The sequence below is a fragment of the Armigeres subalbatus genome, chromosome 1 (assembly GCF_024139115.2).
Source record: "Armigeres subalbatus isolate Guangzhou_Male chromosome 1, GZ_Asu_2, whole genome shotgun sequence".
Classification (NCBI taxonomy): domain Eukaryota; kingdom Metazoa; phylum Arthropoda; class Insecta; order Diptera; family Culicidae; genus Armigeres; species Armigeres subalbatus.
The window spans coordinates 220,154,178-220,172,396 of record NC_085139.1 but is presented as its reverse complement, the minus strand read 5'-3'; the positions used below and the strand labels follow the sequence as shown (position 1 = coordinate 220,172,396).

The window sequence follows — 18,219 nt, the reverse complement described above, 5'->3', positions numbered from 1 at the left end:
AGTTACCTGAGCTTCTGTGTATCTTGGAGAAACGGTTTGAATTAAAACACTTGGGTGTTATATAACTTTTTTTTAGCATGATAAGAAAATTAGAAACCGACCAACTACTAGCTTTGCCGTAGTTACAACTAATGCTAATCATGTAATCAAAATTATCGCCATCTGTTCCGTACGAGTTAATTAGGTTGCAGCACAAGAGGTGTTCCACTACGCCAGCGGTTCTCAACCTTTTTCTTGAGAGGTACCCTTCGAACTTTTGCATTAATGGAGGTACCCCCTCTCGAAAGTAGGCTTCCAATCCTCTTGAAAACATAATTCCGAGCCCTTTAAAGGGAAGCTCCTTTAGGCTTTTGAGTCCCTCTAGAGTAGGCTTCCGCGCCTTTTTATTAGAGGCTTCTGAGCCTCTTGAAGGCGGTTTTCGAGCCACTTAAAAGGAAGCTTCCGTTGCATCTTGAAATAACGCTTCTGAGCCTCTTGAATTCTGAAGTTTTCTGAGCTTCTTGAAGCGAGGCTTCCGAGCCTCTTGAAAGGAGGCTGCCGAACCACTTGAAAGTAGACTTCCAAGCTTCTTGAAAGCAGGCTTACGAGCCTCTTGAAAGAAGGCAACATAACCACTTGAAAGGAGGCTCCCGAACCTCTTGAAAAGAGCCTCTCGAAAGAAGCCTTCGGATCCTCTTGGAAAAAGGCTTTATAGCCTCTTAAAAGGAGGCTTTTGAGCCTGTTGGAAGAAGGCTTCCGAGCCTCTTGAAAGAAGGCTTCCGAGCACCTTGAAAGGAGGATTTTGAGTCTCTAGAAAAGGAGGCTTTTGAGCCTCTAGAAAAGAAGGCTTTTGAGCTTCTTGAAAGGAGGCTTCCGAGCCTTTTGAAAGAAGGCCTCCGAGCCTCTTGGAAGGAGGCTTCTAAGCCTCTTGAGAGGAGGCTGAGCCTCTTGAGAGGAGGCTTCCGAGCCTCTTGAGAGGAGGTTTCCGAGCCTCTTGAGAGGAGGCTTCCGAGCCTCTTGAGAGGAGGCTTCCGAGCCTCTTGAGAGGAGGCTTCCGGGCCTCTTGAGAGGAGGCTTCCGAGCCTCTTGAGAGGAGGCTTCCGGGCCTCTTGAGAGGAGGCTTCCGGGCCTCTTGAGAGGAGGCTTCGGGGCCTCTTGAGAGGAGGCTTCCGAGCCTCTTGAGAGGAGGCTTCCGAGCCTCTTGAGAGGAGGCTTCCGAGCCTCTTGAGAGGAGGCTTCCGAGCCTCTTGAGAGGAGGCTTCCGAGCCTCTTGAGAGGAGGCCTCTGAGCCTCTTGAGAGGAGGCTTCCGAGCCTCTTGAGAGGAGGCTTCCGAGCCTCTTGAGAGGAGGCCTGAGCCTCTTGAGAGGAGGCCTGAGCCTCTTGGAGGAGGCCGAGCCTCTTGAGAGGAGGCTTCCTGAGCCTCTTGAGAGGAGGCTTCTGAGCCTCTTGAGAGGGAGGCTTGAGGACTCTTGAGAGGAGGCTTCCGAGCCTCTTGAGAGGAGGCTTCCGAGCCTCTTGAGAGGAGGCTTCCGAGCCTCTTGAGAGGAGGCTTCCGAGCCTCTTGAAAGAAGGCAGCCTAAACACTTGAAAGGAGGCTTCCGAGCCTCTTGAAAAGAAGCCTTCAAGCTGCTTGGAAGAAGGCTTCCGAGGAGGCGTAAAGGATGCTTCTAATTCTCTTGCAGCAGAAGCAAACTGAGTTCTAGTGAAAAAAAAAATCATTTTGTTCATTCGACGTTTTGTTCGTTCGATCTTTTGTTCCTCAGCCCTTCATACATTGTGCTGTTTGTGGATGGCAGGATTCAATTGGGATTTATTGATCGCATTACATATTATGTACAATATAAATTTTTGAAATAGAAAATACACAATAATCAAAACTTCATCAATGAATTTTGATTGAAATTGTAATATGTCCGTCATTATGCATTTTTGTCCGAGGCACCCCGAGGGCCAGCAAAAGTACCCCAGGGGTACCAAGGTACCCCAGGTTGAGAACCGCTGCACTACGCGACTAAATACCACTCGAAAACATGCGGCGCGCCTCTTTTTAGCGTGTGTTTCAAATGCGAATCAAAAGGAATCGGCACAATCAGTCGTGGCTTGTTGATCGCAGAAAATTCCTCAATTGCTTCCCTAACATGGCCTGTGCCGGCTGAAAATCTGATTATATGATCGCATGAACCCGCGTGCAGTCACGTGGTTCGATCGAACATGTCTGTTTCTTTCAACACACTTTGTTTTGATGTGGCGTCCGTCGGTTGGCCCACATATTTTACTCCTGTTTTTCCAGTCCATTGCAGTGCATTGTTTGGGTTATTTGCCACCCTCGTATCGTATTCGCTCACGGTTCTAATGCCTCTTACAATGGCAATTATGGCTCATTATCGAAGATCGTCTGCCAGTCAGAGGCATTCCTCGAATGAAAACAATTTCTGCAAAGCCATTTGTTCAAAATCGATTGGATGTTATGCAATAACAGCGCCGGAAACGATCATTGTGGTGGGCAAAGAATAAAGATTACTAGAGCAAAAAGTAGGGCCCTCCTTAGCCGTGCGGTAAGACGCGCGGCTTCAAAGCAAGACCATGCTGAGGGTGGCTGGGTTCGATTCCCGGAGCCGGTCTAGGCAATTTTCGGATTGGAAATTGTCTCGACTTCCGTGGGCATAAAAGTATCATCGTGTTAGCCTCATGATATACGAATGCAAAAATGGTAACCTGGCTTAGAAACCTCGCAGTTAATAACTGGAAGTGCTTAATGAACACTAAGCTGCGAGGCGGCTCTGTCCCAGTGTGGGGATGTAAAGCCAATAAGAAGAAGAAGAAGAGCAAAAAGTTGATCAAGAAAAGTGTTGGTGAACTCGTTAAATTTCATATTACACCAATAACATGCAATTGTGCTGTAAGAAACGGATTTTTTTTTGATTTTCCATTTTTATTTATCACTACACCAGAATTTGTGTCATGTACTTGTGTCCTGCGTTGGGAAAAGTACAGTAAAACAAGAATATTTATATTTTATCCGGTAAAATGTCATGCACTGAACAAACCGAGACAACTTCCTTTCAAAAAAACGTACGACGAAATATTGACATTTTGACATTTCAACTGCAGCGTGAGAGTCTCGTGCGGGCCGTGCCGTCAGCATTTGCTTGAACAGTCAAAAGCTATCTTATTTGGCTTGTGCTGTATTTTCTTTCGAAACATATGAAATCTATCTATATAATAAAAATGAAATGGTCTGTGTTCGTATCCGCATAACTCGAAAACGGCTGGATGGATTTTCTTCATTCCTTCAGCAGATATGTTCGTTATCGTTTCCGACAGGTTTATATGATAATTCCTCATGCAAAAATAATTACTAAAGTCGATTAAATAGGGAAATACTAAAATTAAGATTCGTATGGGAATTTCGCATAGACAGTTCACAACACGCATTTTTGCCTACTATGCAGGACAACGTCTGCCGGGTCGACTAGTTGTAAACAAATTTAGACCTCTGCACGTAACGAAAATTTATCGGCGGCGTCACGCTGTTGGGAATCGGCGGCTGTGTCACGGTGGCGTGGGTTGTCAGGAATTCTTCTTAAAGTTCCTCCAGAAGTTCCTCCAGACGTTCCTCCAGGAATTCCTCCGGAAGTTCCTCCAGGAATACCTCCGAGAGTTCCTCCAGGAATTCCTCCGGAAGTTCCTCCAGGAATTTCTCCGATAGATCCTCCAGGAATTCCTCCGGAAATTGCTCCAGTAATTTCTCCGGAAGTTCTGCCAGGAATTCCTCTGGAAGTTCCTCCAGTAATTCCTTCAGATGTTTCTCCAAAAATTCTTCCGGAAGTTCCTCCAGAAATTTCTTCGGACGTTCCCTCAGGAACTCCTCCGGAAGTTCCTTCAGGAATTCCTGCGGAAGTTCCTTCTGGAATTCCTCCGGACGCTCCTTCAGGAATTCCTCCGGAAGTTCCTCCAGGAATTTCTCCGGAATGTTCCTCCAGGCATTTCTCCGGAAATTCCTTCCTCCAGGAATTCGTTCGGAAGTTCATACAGCAATTCATTCGGAAGTTTCTACAGGAATCCCTCCGAAATTTCTTCCAGAATTTCTCCGGAAGCTCCTCCAAGAATTTCTCCGAAAGTGCCGAAAGTTCCGGTGATTCCTTTAAAAAAATTAGGAATTCTTCTGGAAGCGCCTATATGAATGCTTCAAGATGTTTGCTCAGGAAATCCCCGAAAAGTCATGTAACTTCTTAAATAATTCTTCTCCTTCGTCTTCTTCTATGGCTCTATGTTCTAACTGGAACTTTACCTGCTTTTCAACTTAGTATTCTATTAGCATTTCCTCAGTTAATAATTGAAAGCTTTTCTATGCCCACCATTGCATAAGTATGTATCTTGTGTGGCAACCCGGAAACATGCTAGACCGGACCGAGAATCGAAATCGCCATCTCCGGATTGGCAATCCTACGCCTTCGCTCACAAGGCTACTGGAGACCCCATTTACTCATAAAATTTTTCCTCTCTGGAGTTCTCTTAAAACTCCTCCAAGAATACTTCATAAATTACTTCGCAAACTCAACAGAAATTACCCCGAGGACTCTTCAGATATTTCTTCTAAATTCCTTCCGAAATTCAAATAGAGCTCTATCAGACCCACCTCCCGGGAGTTCTTCCGGAAAACTGTCCAAGAATTCTGGAAGAACTTCTCATGGAAATTTGATTGCGAAATCTAGATCTAGAAAATCTTACGTGCATTCAACTAGGAATTTTCCCAGAGATTTCTTCCCCGAAATTCCTCCAAGGATTTACCCGAATTCCGGGACCCGGAAAGTCGTTTTCAAATAAATTATTCTGGAAATTCAAGCCGTAAAATTCTGGTACGTACTACCGAAGAGGTTTTAGGAGCAAAACCTTGAATTCCTGAAGAACAATGCCCTTATTTTCTGAATAATTAAATGTCCGGTACGTTTTGTTTGAACAAATATTGTTTTGTTTAGCCGAGCATACTTTGTACAATAAGGGATCTAGTGGATCCCCAACGAACCATTAAGATTGAATAAGCTACGTTTTTAGCTGAAAAAGTTTATTTTTAATGAAATAAGCCCTTCATCAGTTTTCAACCTTGTTGGGTCTAGATTTTATTGGAAATGAGAATAAACGCTGCATAATTGTAAAGAAGATAATTGTCATATGAACTTGGCTGAAAGTATGTATTTCCGACAGGATATGTAAATCTAGACCTCACAGTAAAAATGCCATCGGCGTGATAAAAAAAATTCGGCGGCGTGGTCAATTCTCGCGCCGATTCATTTTTGAGAGAGGCGGCGGAGTGAGAAAATCGCACAAATCTAAATAATTTCATTTAAAAAAAAATGAATTTCTTGTCGATGGCTATTGATAGATATTTCCGGAAACGGAGATGTTCGGATCCATAGATGCCTTCAACTTCTTTATCTCGCTCGACGCCCTATACAAAATAATCCTAAGGATTGATATCCGGACTGCTGGGGTGCTAAATTTCCTTCTTCCAAAACTCTGGAACATTTTTAGGAAGCCATTTCTTGGCATTATGAGCAGCTGCTTCGTCTTTTCCGAAGATTGAATGACGGTCAGCAGCAACCTTCTTCGTCCATGGGACAACAGCATCATGCAGCATCTTCAAGTACATATCGGTTGTTATCTTCAGCCCTTGGTCAAAGAAATGCGGTGGCATTACATCTCCCTGGCTGGAGACTATGCCTAAAACCAACACATAGGCCGGAAACATGATTGGCATAACAATAGGAACCTGATAACGATCATCTGATGCGCAAAATAATTCATTTACGGACAATCCTCACGGAATCCTAAACTACCTCATTAACATTTTGCTTTTATGCTGGTTTTATAAAAGTCATAAAGAGAGAAGAAGGGTTTTTAAGACTTTTATAAAACTAAAAATGTTACTTGGGTAAATGCACTCGTGTTTTCAAAGGCACAGCACTCATTTTTGTCATTTTTATTATTTCAGCTTTGCTGCGTCGCTGTTGTGCGTAGCTTCCGTTTTGAAGGGAGTGCCCTTGAAAACGCGAGTGCTTTTAGTTTTGGTTGTCCTGGTTTAGTGATGGTTGTCCTTAACTGTGCGACTCCGCGCCAAGCGTTCACTTGAATGAGCCGACTCATTTGAACGGCTCGTCGACGGCTCATTTTAATGTAGTTTTGACGTAGGACTACGTCTATCTTTTCTATATTGGGGTACACTTTGCGATTGTGAAAATATCTCAGCCGTATTTCGATGGATTTCTATTTTTTTTGGACCATTCGATCAAGGAGGAGTCAACGCTGATTTGTATTTATCTGAAAATACTGATTTTTTTAAACTATTTATTGTCGATATTTGATAAAAAAGGTAAACCAAAATCAAACAACTTGCGGGTTTGGATCTAATCTGCTCGAACAAAATTTCACGCAAAGCGGCCGCAGCGGAGCGGACACAGCAGCTCGAAGGCGCTGGTAGCATGTTCCACCATCGCATTGTTGGTGGTCCATGTCGGTTCCTGCAGGTCATTCAACCTCAACGGATCATCATTCTTCATGAAAAAAGAGTTGATTATGAAAATGGCGTCTGTAGCGATGCTGAAAATGTATTCCAAATGACGGTGTCTTAGCGAAAAGTCATCGAGTGGCCGTCGGATAATAACAGCACGAAATGATATTTCAATGCAAGTTTCCGACCAGCGTTTGGTTGCTGTTAGTTATTGGAAAGGCGCATTGGGGGGAGAAAATTGGTTCTTATCAGGACCAGCACTTTCTGAAAAGTTGCTTATGCCGTGAAAAGAACAATAGATGTTTTATTCGGATTGACCGAAAGGCCATATTGGCGATACCCACTTTCAACTACCTGAAGAGCGTTTTGCATCCGGTCGAATAAGGTAGTAATGCACAAACCCACTATCAATGTTAGATAGTCGTCGGCAAATCCATAGGTAGGAAAACCGCCATCATTGAGTAACCTCAATCGGATAGAGATGTCGGTTTTTAAGCATCTGGTGAATCCTTTTGGTAATTATATTAGGTAGCGTGCGCTTCCAAAATTGCATCGAAAGACACGTACTGCATACTAAAAGCTTTTCCAAAACATGTTTGATATGCTCAAAACCTCTCTGAAGTAGAACGGGATAAATCCCATCCTCCCCTGTAGATTTGCAAAACTGTTAAGTGCCCATTGAATCGATTCAGTAGTTATGATTCTACGTGCTTGAGCACAAGACCCATAGCTACATGAAAAGACACCAGGATCATCCGTAGATGTTATATCGACACATCCAGGGAAGTGCGTATCAAATAAGTGCTCTAACGATTCTTCATCAGAAGAAGTGTAGTAGCCATTTGGCTGGCGAATTTCGCCAACTTGGAAATCCTTGGATCTCGCAAGAATTATTCAATCGACTGGCTTCACTCAAATTGGAAACATTTGCACAAAGGTTTTTCCAGCCAGATCGTTCAGCAGATCGTAGAGCCTTCTTGTAAGCTTTGCGAGCCAACTTGAAAGAATCCGTCCCTGCTGAATGACGTCTGTTCCAACTCCTTCTACACTGCTTCCTTAGCTTAGCTTGAGGTTTTTATAGAACGCAAAGGGCAAGCTTCTTCGAAATCTTCTACGATGTGCAATGTTGTAGTATCAACTGCATCATCCAAGTCGGTAGGAGTTTCTATAGAAGGTAGATATCCATGAAATTTGGTAGAGAGCAACTCTGTATAAAGATCCCATTTGTTGAACGAGGATTTCTAAAACGCAAGGTCTGCGAGGTAACATTCAAATGATCAAAGTAGATGTAGCGATGGTCAGAAATCGATTCCTCATCTGACACTCGGGACTGATACTATTGGAGTAAAGGATTATGTCTAACACCTCTGCTCTATTAGATACCATAAAGGTTGGGCGATTGCTTATGTTAAGTAAACTAAGTTCGGTACTACTTAAATATTCCATCAAACTGGAGCCTCTCAGATTGATATCCGAGCTACCCCAGATGATGTGATGAGCATTAGCATCACTGCCGACAATAAGCGGAAGACCTTTTGTAGTGCAATATATGACAACTCGTTTGAAAGCATCCGTAGGGATGGTCCACCATGTGGTAAATAAACCGAACAATAGACGTATTTCCTGACGGGGATTCCGCCAGTTGCATCAATTGTGACAGCAAATACATCTCTGGTTGTTAGTTCAGAGGTAAGTGTAGCAACAATAGCGTTGTTAACAAGCACACATGCATGCGGCGTTGATCGAGAGTTTGCCATTTATTTACTGAAAGCAGCAAAAACCGGGTTCACTAGCTTACCTAGGGAGAAGCTACTCTTACGAAAATAGGGTTCCTGCACCAAAGCCACTTGAGATTTGCCATTTTGCATAAGTCTACAAAGATTAACCGTTGCTGTTATTTTATGCTGAAGATTGATTAGAGGTATCTTAACAGAAGCCATTGCGAATTAAGATAATGCACTTCATAACTTCAGCATTAATAAGAACAGCAACGATGAAACCAAATTGGTATCTTATCAAGAAAGTCAAAGACGAAACACAGAGTACAATGTGTATAACGCATAAAGCGAATCCATATAGGTGACAATTTGTTGAAAAACTAAATAAAAACATGCTCATAATCCCACCTTATTTAACCTCAAGTTGAGATCGAATAAGAGTAGCCGATTATTTCGGAGAAGCAAAAGTCAACTACGCCATAGCTCCGGTTAGCGCAGTAAGGGCTAGATACTGTGAAGGGTGCCCTGGTGCTTCACAGGCTCCGTTAGCGGTTAGGTTCTTTTAGACCCCCTAACCATTCATTCGTAGGCACGGTAAGCATAAAGCCGCATCACACCAAGAATTTGGGGTCACCTGTATGGTGGACTTCTACCACCGGAACAGGCAATCCGTAGCGTTATTCTTAGCCAGATAACTGGCTGCCGACACCACACAGCTATCTTGGCTGTTCGGGGAGAGAAGTTGACATTGACTTTACGTCAACTCTCAATGTGGCCGAACAGTCTTTAATTAAATTTGAGTACTACAATCAACAGAGCAACATGAAAGCTTTTGATTGCTGTACTCAAATTAATTCATGAAAAAATGTTAACTAGGTCCTTTTGAAAAGTTAAGTGAGACATTCATTGTATCATCTCCCTCCAAAGTGCGTATGTGGTTCTGCTATCGAGGGGCAACTTTCTGGCGGCGCCAAACGATTAATTTTGTGCTTTGAAAAAAAATCTTGGATCTCGGATCAACCTTCCCTTGTTTAAAAAATTAGCAATGGGTAATGTTTTTAACTTTTAACATTTAACTTCTAACTTTTGGATCTATGGAGTTTGATCATAGGTATTGATATTGGAAATGACAACTTTCATACTGTGTAGAATTATTAGCAATTTGTTTATTCAAAACTTCAGGAAATAAAACTAATAATTAAGTGCATAATTAGAATTGCTCTGTTTCTAACTATTAAGCCCTTATTTACTCAAAGGGCATTTATAGATTTCTTATTGATGATAGTATTTGATATTTAAAAATTCTATTAATAAAATTTTCTGACTTTGGCCAAATGTGCTACAATTTTAGGGGAACTGTCCCGTTTTCCAAACTAAGAAATACAGCACCAATTTCGTTGCTTCTTTTTGCTAACATACGTGCTTACTGCTAAAAAATCACAATAATAATAAACAAGTCAAGGAGCAATAACCCTACTAAAATAAAGGAGGTACTGCTAATACGTTAACGAAAAATTATTTAATGTTTCGATTCCAAACTACGAGTCTACGTCTTTAATAATATAATTTGATAATATAATTTCTCCGAAAATTTTCTAATATAAGTTTAATAATATAATTTCTCCGAAAATGAAAAACAAAGAATAAGATATTGTTTATTTAAATATTCTTCTGGAAATTATTTTTTGCGGACTTTTTTAAAACATTCATTTGAGACTACAGCGAAATTTTCTAATTCAAAATGAATATTAACACTATTGCTGATTGTGCATCTTTAATTGTTAATGCCTTCTGCGAATAAATGAAAGTAATTATTTCAATCAAACTTTCATTTTCATCAGTGTAGTTGATTTTATAATATAACCAAACCATGTTTCAATTTACGTGTCGTTTAGTACCAAGCACAACTTAACATATGGTCAGTCATATGCCATGACTCGTACCGATCCCGGGATCATGTGGATTTTGAAACTAATCACTTTTCGTGGATGAGCAGATCAAATCTCTCTAATTTCATTCTTCTTCGTCCACCACCGCTGCCCTCGCTGCCTCAGACATCATCGGCCTCTAGCCGTGAACTCCGAGCGATGCAATAGGCGACACCACTACATCCACCCATCATCAAGCACAGAATGACAAAAAATGCGCCAACCGCCAACTTCTTTCATGCATATTCGCAGACCCACCGGCAGTTCTACCGCTGGCGACTGCATGCTGTGTAGGTTAACACAGCGAACGAACGAACGAAACGAAAAATGCGCGAGCAAAAAGCACGTCAGTACGCGCTGCTGTCACCAATTGTAATGACTCGCAAGCGGCAGGCACTGCTTCTTTTGTACACAAAGAAAATCTTGCGGTGGACCCGAAGGCCCGTGGTATACTGCATTCTGATGTCCGTGTTAGGAATGCACGGGATTGGTTATATATGAAATTTTTATCGGCTTTGACAAGAATTGAAAATTTCAATAACTTCGTTAATAATCTTAAGTTTCAATGAAATAGGCAAACTGCTGGAGAGTGTCCGAGTCGATTGATATATAAATCTTCAAAATCCATCGAAAGATAAAGGCGCTAGTAACGCTAGTAATGGTCCTGTAAAGAGCCGATGTATTCCCAATAATGCAACTTTTCAATCCATAACAGCAACAAAATATAATCAAAATCTTGTAAGAAAATTCCATTTGGCAGCTAATGACGCCATTCATTCGAACAAACTTATTGCATCATCTCCCTCCGCCGACGCGAGCTTGTGATGGTGCTATATAGAAGGGCAACTTTCATTCGTCGCCGATCGATTAAAAAAAAAGACAGGAACCCCGTCTTCTACCAGTGGTCGATTGAACACTTAACACCTAGCATGAGACAACGGACAGGACACACAACACCCAGTGCACAATGGTTCGAAGACAGCCAAAACCTCAAAAACCGAAATTCGTATTTCGGTCGGAATTATATTTTTCTCATTTTATAGAATACTTATGTGGTTCAAATTCAAAATTTGAAGAAGTTCTGTTGAGTTTTGACTTTGTTACATCATTTTTAATTGAACATGATTGTTGATATCCAATGAAAACGCTGTTTGACAAAGCGTGTAGATCAGCATCGTACGGCTTCAATTATATCGGTAACCCCAATATTATTTCAAGACTGCAATATCAGGGTCTTAAATAGTATACCTATGTCAAATATAGTTAACAGAACTCTACTTAAGTTAACTTTATATACAAATTTATTTAAAATACTCACATTTGTTTTATTGAAGTGCTCCAAAAGTATATATATAGGCGCAATTGAGTGCTCATAATGATTCTATGCTCATTACAAAGCTGAAAGCAATAGCTTTCTATGAATCACTATTTTGTTTTGCGGAAAGCTACGATAAGCTGCTTTTTTTAAGTTTTAGTTTGAAATGTGCTTAGTATTTTTTGGTCTGTTTCTATTTGAAACCTTACAAATGCGTATTTTTTGTTCACAAGAACCTTAAAAATGCCTTTTTCTAATTATTAGATTGAAGTGTCTTACTTCCAAAATTTGCTCTTGGCATCCGAGATTCTACCAATTTTAGTTTTTTTCTACATGAATTTTATTGTTGGAATTTTGTTTTTGTATATTATTCAAAATATGTAATTATGCTGAAAACTTTTCTATGGCATATGAAAACTCATAGTATTAGATATAAGCATGGTTCATCACTTTGCAATCAAAATGATTCTACCTATAAAGAGTTTCAAGTTCTCATGTTTGAGCTCGAGTCAAACTGTGGAACACTATTCTTGCCAGAAATAGACAATTTTGGTACTGATATTTGAACTGAAAAGCTGAACCGAAACAACTATTTGAACAAGCATAACATATAAATAACCGCGATTCCATCAATCAAATCACACACTACTATTATATTTGACTTTGCTTAAACGATAACATTTGCTATTTCAATAGTCATACAAATTTTTGAGAGTTGATTGTAGATGAACAGAGTACAAGCCGTTTGAAGTTTTTATGAAATTTACTACGGCAACAGTAACTTTAGTCAACAAACAACGTTCCGCAGCAGTGTCCACTGACCTTTTAAAATATATTATTACGTTGTGAACAAAAGAAATTTAGCAAGGAAATAGATCGTTTTTTGTCTCGTATTGTCTTAGCCCATGGACAGCCTGTTATTTTGATAAGAAAATTATTTAGAGCTTTTTTTGTGGAATATCTTTACTTGTCATAGGACAAGTTAGTACTACCCCATTTAATTCCTCCAGAGTTAAGTACGAAACACTGAAGATGGCATTACTGATGGAGTCGAAATACGTATCTGTAAAATAACAATCTAACTAGTTTTATGGCATGTGAGATCGTCTTTGTTGCGAAACGATCTGTTTTCAAAAACCGAGTTTAGCAGTAATATGAAAGTATTTACTATTCACAGAGATGCCGATAAACGGCTGTATATAGCCCAAGCAATGCTTCCAACACCCACGATCAAGTCTGTATGTGACAAAAAGCCTCAAAATACCATGATACAAACATAAAACCTACTTTTAGGAACATTTTGAGGTTTTGGCCATCCTTTGTTCTAGAGCGAAAGTGGACCAGTGGAAAGTTTCCTCCTTACCGGAATGGGAATTGAATCCACATTTCATAGCACATAGCACAACCTTCTTTTGTATAAAATGCTGGTCCGGCAAACAATGATTTCATTTCCAATGACTAACAGAAACAAAACCAAAGAATCTTGCCAGAAAATTTTACTTTCCACCGCCGACAGCCTAATCGATGGAGACGCCAAGCTTCCTTTGGAGCTTTTGTCGCTCAGGGTCATCGGCCGTTCGGAATCGAGGTTTCTTTCGATGCTCTGATTGTTGTCTAATAAAGCCTGTCCACGTTAAATTTCGGACACCGATTTTTAAACATTTTTACAAACTACGGAGACAATCCATTTACACAGCTACACCTCTTCGGTAATGGCTTACGTTAAAATTGATGAAATGGCGAAAAATCGATTGAGCATTATCGAACAGTCCGAAATCTAACATGGACAGTCTTCAGTGCCAATGTGATGTAGTTGCCGGAACGGGCGTATCCGGCGTCCACAAAGTGACACACGATGTCCGTTTTCGACGCGGCGGAGTGCCGTTCTTTGAAGGCACACACTTCTGAACGGAGTTTCTTCACTGTTTTTGCCATCACGGTTAGAGTTTGACTGATAGAGCTGTCAAATTTTGTTTGCGGACTCATGGGTTACTCTGTTACTATGATTGATGTTGCATGGGTAGTTTCGTCTGTGTGGGTGAAAGTAAAAACCCATGAAAAATCGTCAAATTTTGTCCATTTTTTTAATGCAAACGTTAGCATGCTAGCTGCAGCTCTCGGTTTGGTTCACGGTCAATCGCACCAGCCAGAATCTAGTCGATTACGATGAGGAACAGTAACGACGATAGAATACATTCTTGCCTTACACCAGCTACGACCCGGATAGGGTCGGGCAAGACCGCATTGTGCAGCTCTGTGCACGAGAAGGGCTCGTATTCTGCCTCGAAGAGGCCGATGATTTTCTCATTTCTTGCGTCTCTGGGCGCCCACATGTTATCGTGATTGAGATGGTCAAAAGCGTTTTCATAGTCAATCGATTCCAAGTAAAGGGACTCTTGGAATTCGTTGACCTGCTCCAGAATGAATCCAGGCTAGGGTAATTTTGCATAGAACTTTTAAAACGGTACATAGCAACATAATGCCTCGGGAGTTATCTCATACAGTCAGGTCACCTTTTCGAGAACCTTCACTACACACTAAATTTTTCTTTCTCGAGCTCGGCAAAATTAGCACCATTAGGTAGCTCAGTAGTTTCCAGAACTTTACTTCGGCAGAAAATTTGGTTTATTACTAATTTTCGGCAAAATATTTACCATATCTCGGCAGCAATGTTTGCTGAAACTGAACAAAAAATGCTGAGATCTCAGCGAAAAAAAATAAGTGTGTAAGATACCCTGCATCCAGTCGACCGGAAAAGTTGCGGTCTCCCAGATATTACGATATAACTTCAATACAAATCCTTTAAATTGACAACAAAATAAAAGAAAAGAGGTTCTACATATGTTGAAACAATTCCTATTCATTGGGGCCTCCCTTAGCTTAGCAGTAAAATGCGAATAATCAGCAAGATCATGCTGACAGTGGCTGGGGTTGACCGATCTGTCGAATTGCCTATTTTTCGGTAGCATGCAAAAATATGCTTATCATACATGTAAAATCACGCAACCTCGCCATTTCTAACTGTCGAAGTGCTTAATTAATACTAAGTGGCAAGGTGACTATGTCTAAGCGGGGAATATAATTTCCATTCACGTTCCCCTATAAAATGGGAAATCATTTACCTAGTGACCCTCGCTGGCATTGGTTCTTGAACGAAACCTGAATCCTGCTGAAATATAAACCACTTAATAACTCAAGCAAATCCCACATCTCGTTACAGCTCCCCCGGAATGCGAGCAGGGCCAGATCAGCTGCGGCCAGTACGTGTTCAACAAGACGTACTGCATACCACCGCACTACAAGTGCGACATGACCGTCGACTGCGTGGACGGCACGGACGAGTCCGACTGCAGTAAGTATTTCTGTGTTTGTGATTAAATCATCACCTTCGCTTTTATTATCATACTTTACGAAACGCTGTAATGAGGGAATGGACTTTCATTTGCACAAAATCCGTTATAAAAGAAGGGGTACCGAATATTCAGGTTATTTGGGAACACGGAGCATGTCAATCAACTTAAAATGAAGTAAAGTCGCAAATACCTACCTTTACCTTATTAATGTAGTTAGATGATCTCCGCTTTGGAAATCACAACAGCACTAGAATCTCCGTTGCCGTGAATATCGATTAGAAGCTAGAACGAGAATGGCGACGATCATTGATCATCAACCTGATCGCTGATCGGAGCCAGCATAGCGAAGATGCTGTCCCGCTGTTGATTGCAAACTCGTGACCGGTTCTGACATGCTGCGCAGCGCAATCGTTAGCAGTTTTCTGCTATTGCTTACTACAGCAAGTCTGCGTTAACTGCGGACCGAGGCATCAAGGGGTCCATTACCACAATAGCGTTCATATTAGCCATCGTTGTTTTGTTTTCCGCTTTGCATCACCACTGGGTGCCTCTCAGCAAGTCTGCAGCAGCAGCAGCATTTCTATCGTCTGAATACGAATGTGACTCCCACAGCCTTAGAAGGAGTGATCAGAATAATTCATTTTCCAATTCGCTCCGCTTGCCTTACCGGTAGCGGCGACGACGGCGGCGGTGGTGGTGGATGCAGCCCCATTCTAAGATTCCGAGTGGACCGGCCGGGCGTTCGGTGCTGCACCGGAGTACCAGCGGAGAAGGTTCAGTTTATTCTTTTTGCCAAAGGTGCGCTGAGCTCAGCGCACTTCAAGGTGATCCTCTTTCCACGAGAACCGCTCCTCGCGTTCAATCGCAGCGCGCTGGCGCTGCTGTTGGCTGCTGGGAATTTAGCACCTCCACATGATGGCATGGGGCTTCGGCTTGCATAAGTGTTTTGTGTTTGTTATGTGTTGTGTCTCTGGCTTCGTAATGTTGTTATATGTTTGGGAAAGGTAATGTGGTATGTAAGTAGTGTGTGGTGTGGGGAGACCTCTGTTTCAGTGCTAAATAATCCACGGCAGCGCTTGTTTGTGTATATCGGCGGCATATTTGACTCGTTTGGCGGCCGGCATTTTTTTGCTGCCTTACAGTGGTTAAACTGTGATGACCACAGTAGTGACCGATTTTTGACCCGTAATTTTACCGTATTTTGTGTTCAATCAATTATTTGAAATACATTTAGACGTTGAGGCCTAAATTATATCACTCTGAAAATCTGGACTGTCGAATGTTAGAACTTGTTAATTAGTACGCACAAAAATAGAATGATCAATATTTACTGTTTATTTTTTTTTTTGCTTCAATGATATTTTGCGTCTGGGAAACTCAACCCGTGAAGTTATTCCCAAAACCAGTTGAATATTGACAGCAAAAACTTGTAAATTATGTTGTGCTTTGATGCTTTTGATTTATATTCAATTGGAAACGGGTTTGAAGCATTGTTATTATCTGCTTAAAATGTAAATCTTGCCTTTTAGCTCAATGGATCTACCGTAATACGAAGACTAATTGATCTCAAAGTAAACGCTTGCCCTTGAATGCTTCCAATTGTTGTTGTAATAAGAATCAGAAAGGCCGATAGCCGATCAGTTTTATACGGATATAAAATCAGAAATAAGCTGGTGACTGTATTTATTATTTGATTTAGGATTTCTGAGAAACATCACTTATGAAGCGGACAACTAATTGTAGACATGGTTATTCAGCCTAATGTCGCAGTGGCCTCTGCAGTACATAACAGATTGTCCAAATTCAGCATGGTCCAAGGCTGTACGCCGCCGGGTTTCTGTCCGACATTCTGGTTACGTACCCGGCCCAAAGCAGTCGTCCGATTGTCGCGGTGTGAACGATGATGGTTCTCCCAATAGCTGATGCAACTCGTGGCTCATTCGCCTCCTCCACGTACCATCCGTCATTTGCACAGCACCATAGATTGCACGCAGCACTTTCCTTTCGAAATCTCCAAGCGCGCGTTGGCCTTCCACGAGCATTGCTCAGGTCTCGTGTCCGTAGAGGACTACTGTTCTATTAAGCATTTTGTAAGTAGATTCAATTTGGTACGGCGGCGAACTCTATTCGGTCGGAGCTCTATTCGAGCCATCCCCTTAGACGTAGTTTACGTGAAAAAACTGCTACCTAAAACAATATACTACAATTTTCGGCAATCATAAGTGAGCCCATCTGCTTAGCTTCCTTTTTTAGTTTGATGTAGGTTTCTTCCATCTTCTTAAAGTTAGGTGCCATAGTATCAATGATGTCGTCGGCGAACCAAACAGCTGAACGAAATTTGGGAAAATCGTACCACCCCTGACAATATCTGCTTTCTGCGCATTCCGAAGGACTCGAGAATACCCCTGAAACTCGAACTACGCACATCACCCGATCCATCGTCGCCTTGATCAACCCTATCAGGAAATCTTAGTTACTCGAGCTGACCTCGCCGGTATCTTTTTTTAATGTGACCTTTTTTTGCCCTTCGCGTATACTAAGTATGCGTAAAGGCTATATGATCACCTAAAAACCGAACTTTTGATAGAAGGCTCGGAGACCCATAGTGTTATTTACCAATCGACTCAGCTTGACGAATTGAGGTGATGTCTGTATGTGTGTATGAATGTATGTATGTGTGTACAAAAAAATGTGAGACACACTTTTTTGTATTTAGCCTTAACCGATTTGCTTGCAGAAAGTTTTTTTTAGCAAAATTAATTGAAATAAGCTGCGCCACAACTTTTAAAAGACAGGATTACCGTCTTCGACCAGAGGTCGCACAGACTGAACACTTAACATTCAGCATGAGACAACGGACAAGGACATTTACACAACACCCAGTGGACCAGTGGAGAACTTTTCGCTTTACTAAAAGTTTTCTCCTTATCATGGCGGGAATCGAACCCACACTCCACAGCACATGCGTCTAAACGATTGACGTCGCTAACCACATGGCTACGAAGCCCACTTTGTAGAAGGGGGCAGCAGGGATTATGTCCAAGGGTTTGGTGATCCCTTTACAGGCCATCTGCGAGTTGTGGCGCCTGCCTAGGATGTGGTGGGGTTTGACAGTGGGCTCTGTTCAACTTCTTTAACAAGTTGCATGTATCGACAAGTAGGCTCCGCCAAAGCGACCGTTTGCCGCTCAAAGCGCACAAGCCCCAAGTCCTGGTGTTAGGTGGGACGCTAAACAGCCCCTGACACGACGGCCCTGCGACGAGACAGAAGGTTTGCGCAGGCCCAATAAGCCGCCTTTAAAACAACCATAACGAACGACATAGAAGATAATACGACTCGATACAATCGGCAACGACCTGGGCGACGAATAAAGGATCACGATTGGATGCTTGGAACATGGAACTGCATGATTGGGTG

General features: G+C 41.8%; 1 protein-coding gene across 1 annotated transcript in view; it reads left to right on the top strand.

Moving 5' to 3' along the window:
* LOC134205785 (low-density lipoprotein receptor-related protein 2-like) overlaps positions 1 to 18,219 on the top strand; it is a 151,943-nt gene that overhangs the window by 79,681 nt on the left and 54,043 nt on the right. The window contains 1 exon segment of the mRNA XM_062681378.1: positions 14,670 to 14,801. Within this exon segment, the coding sequence (XP_062537362.1) occupies positions 14,670 to 14,801 (132 nt within the window).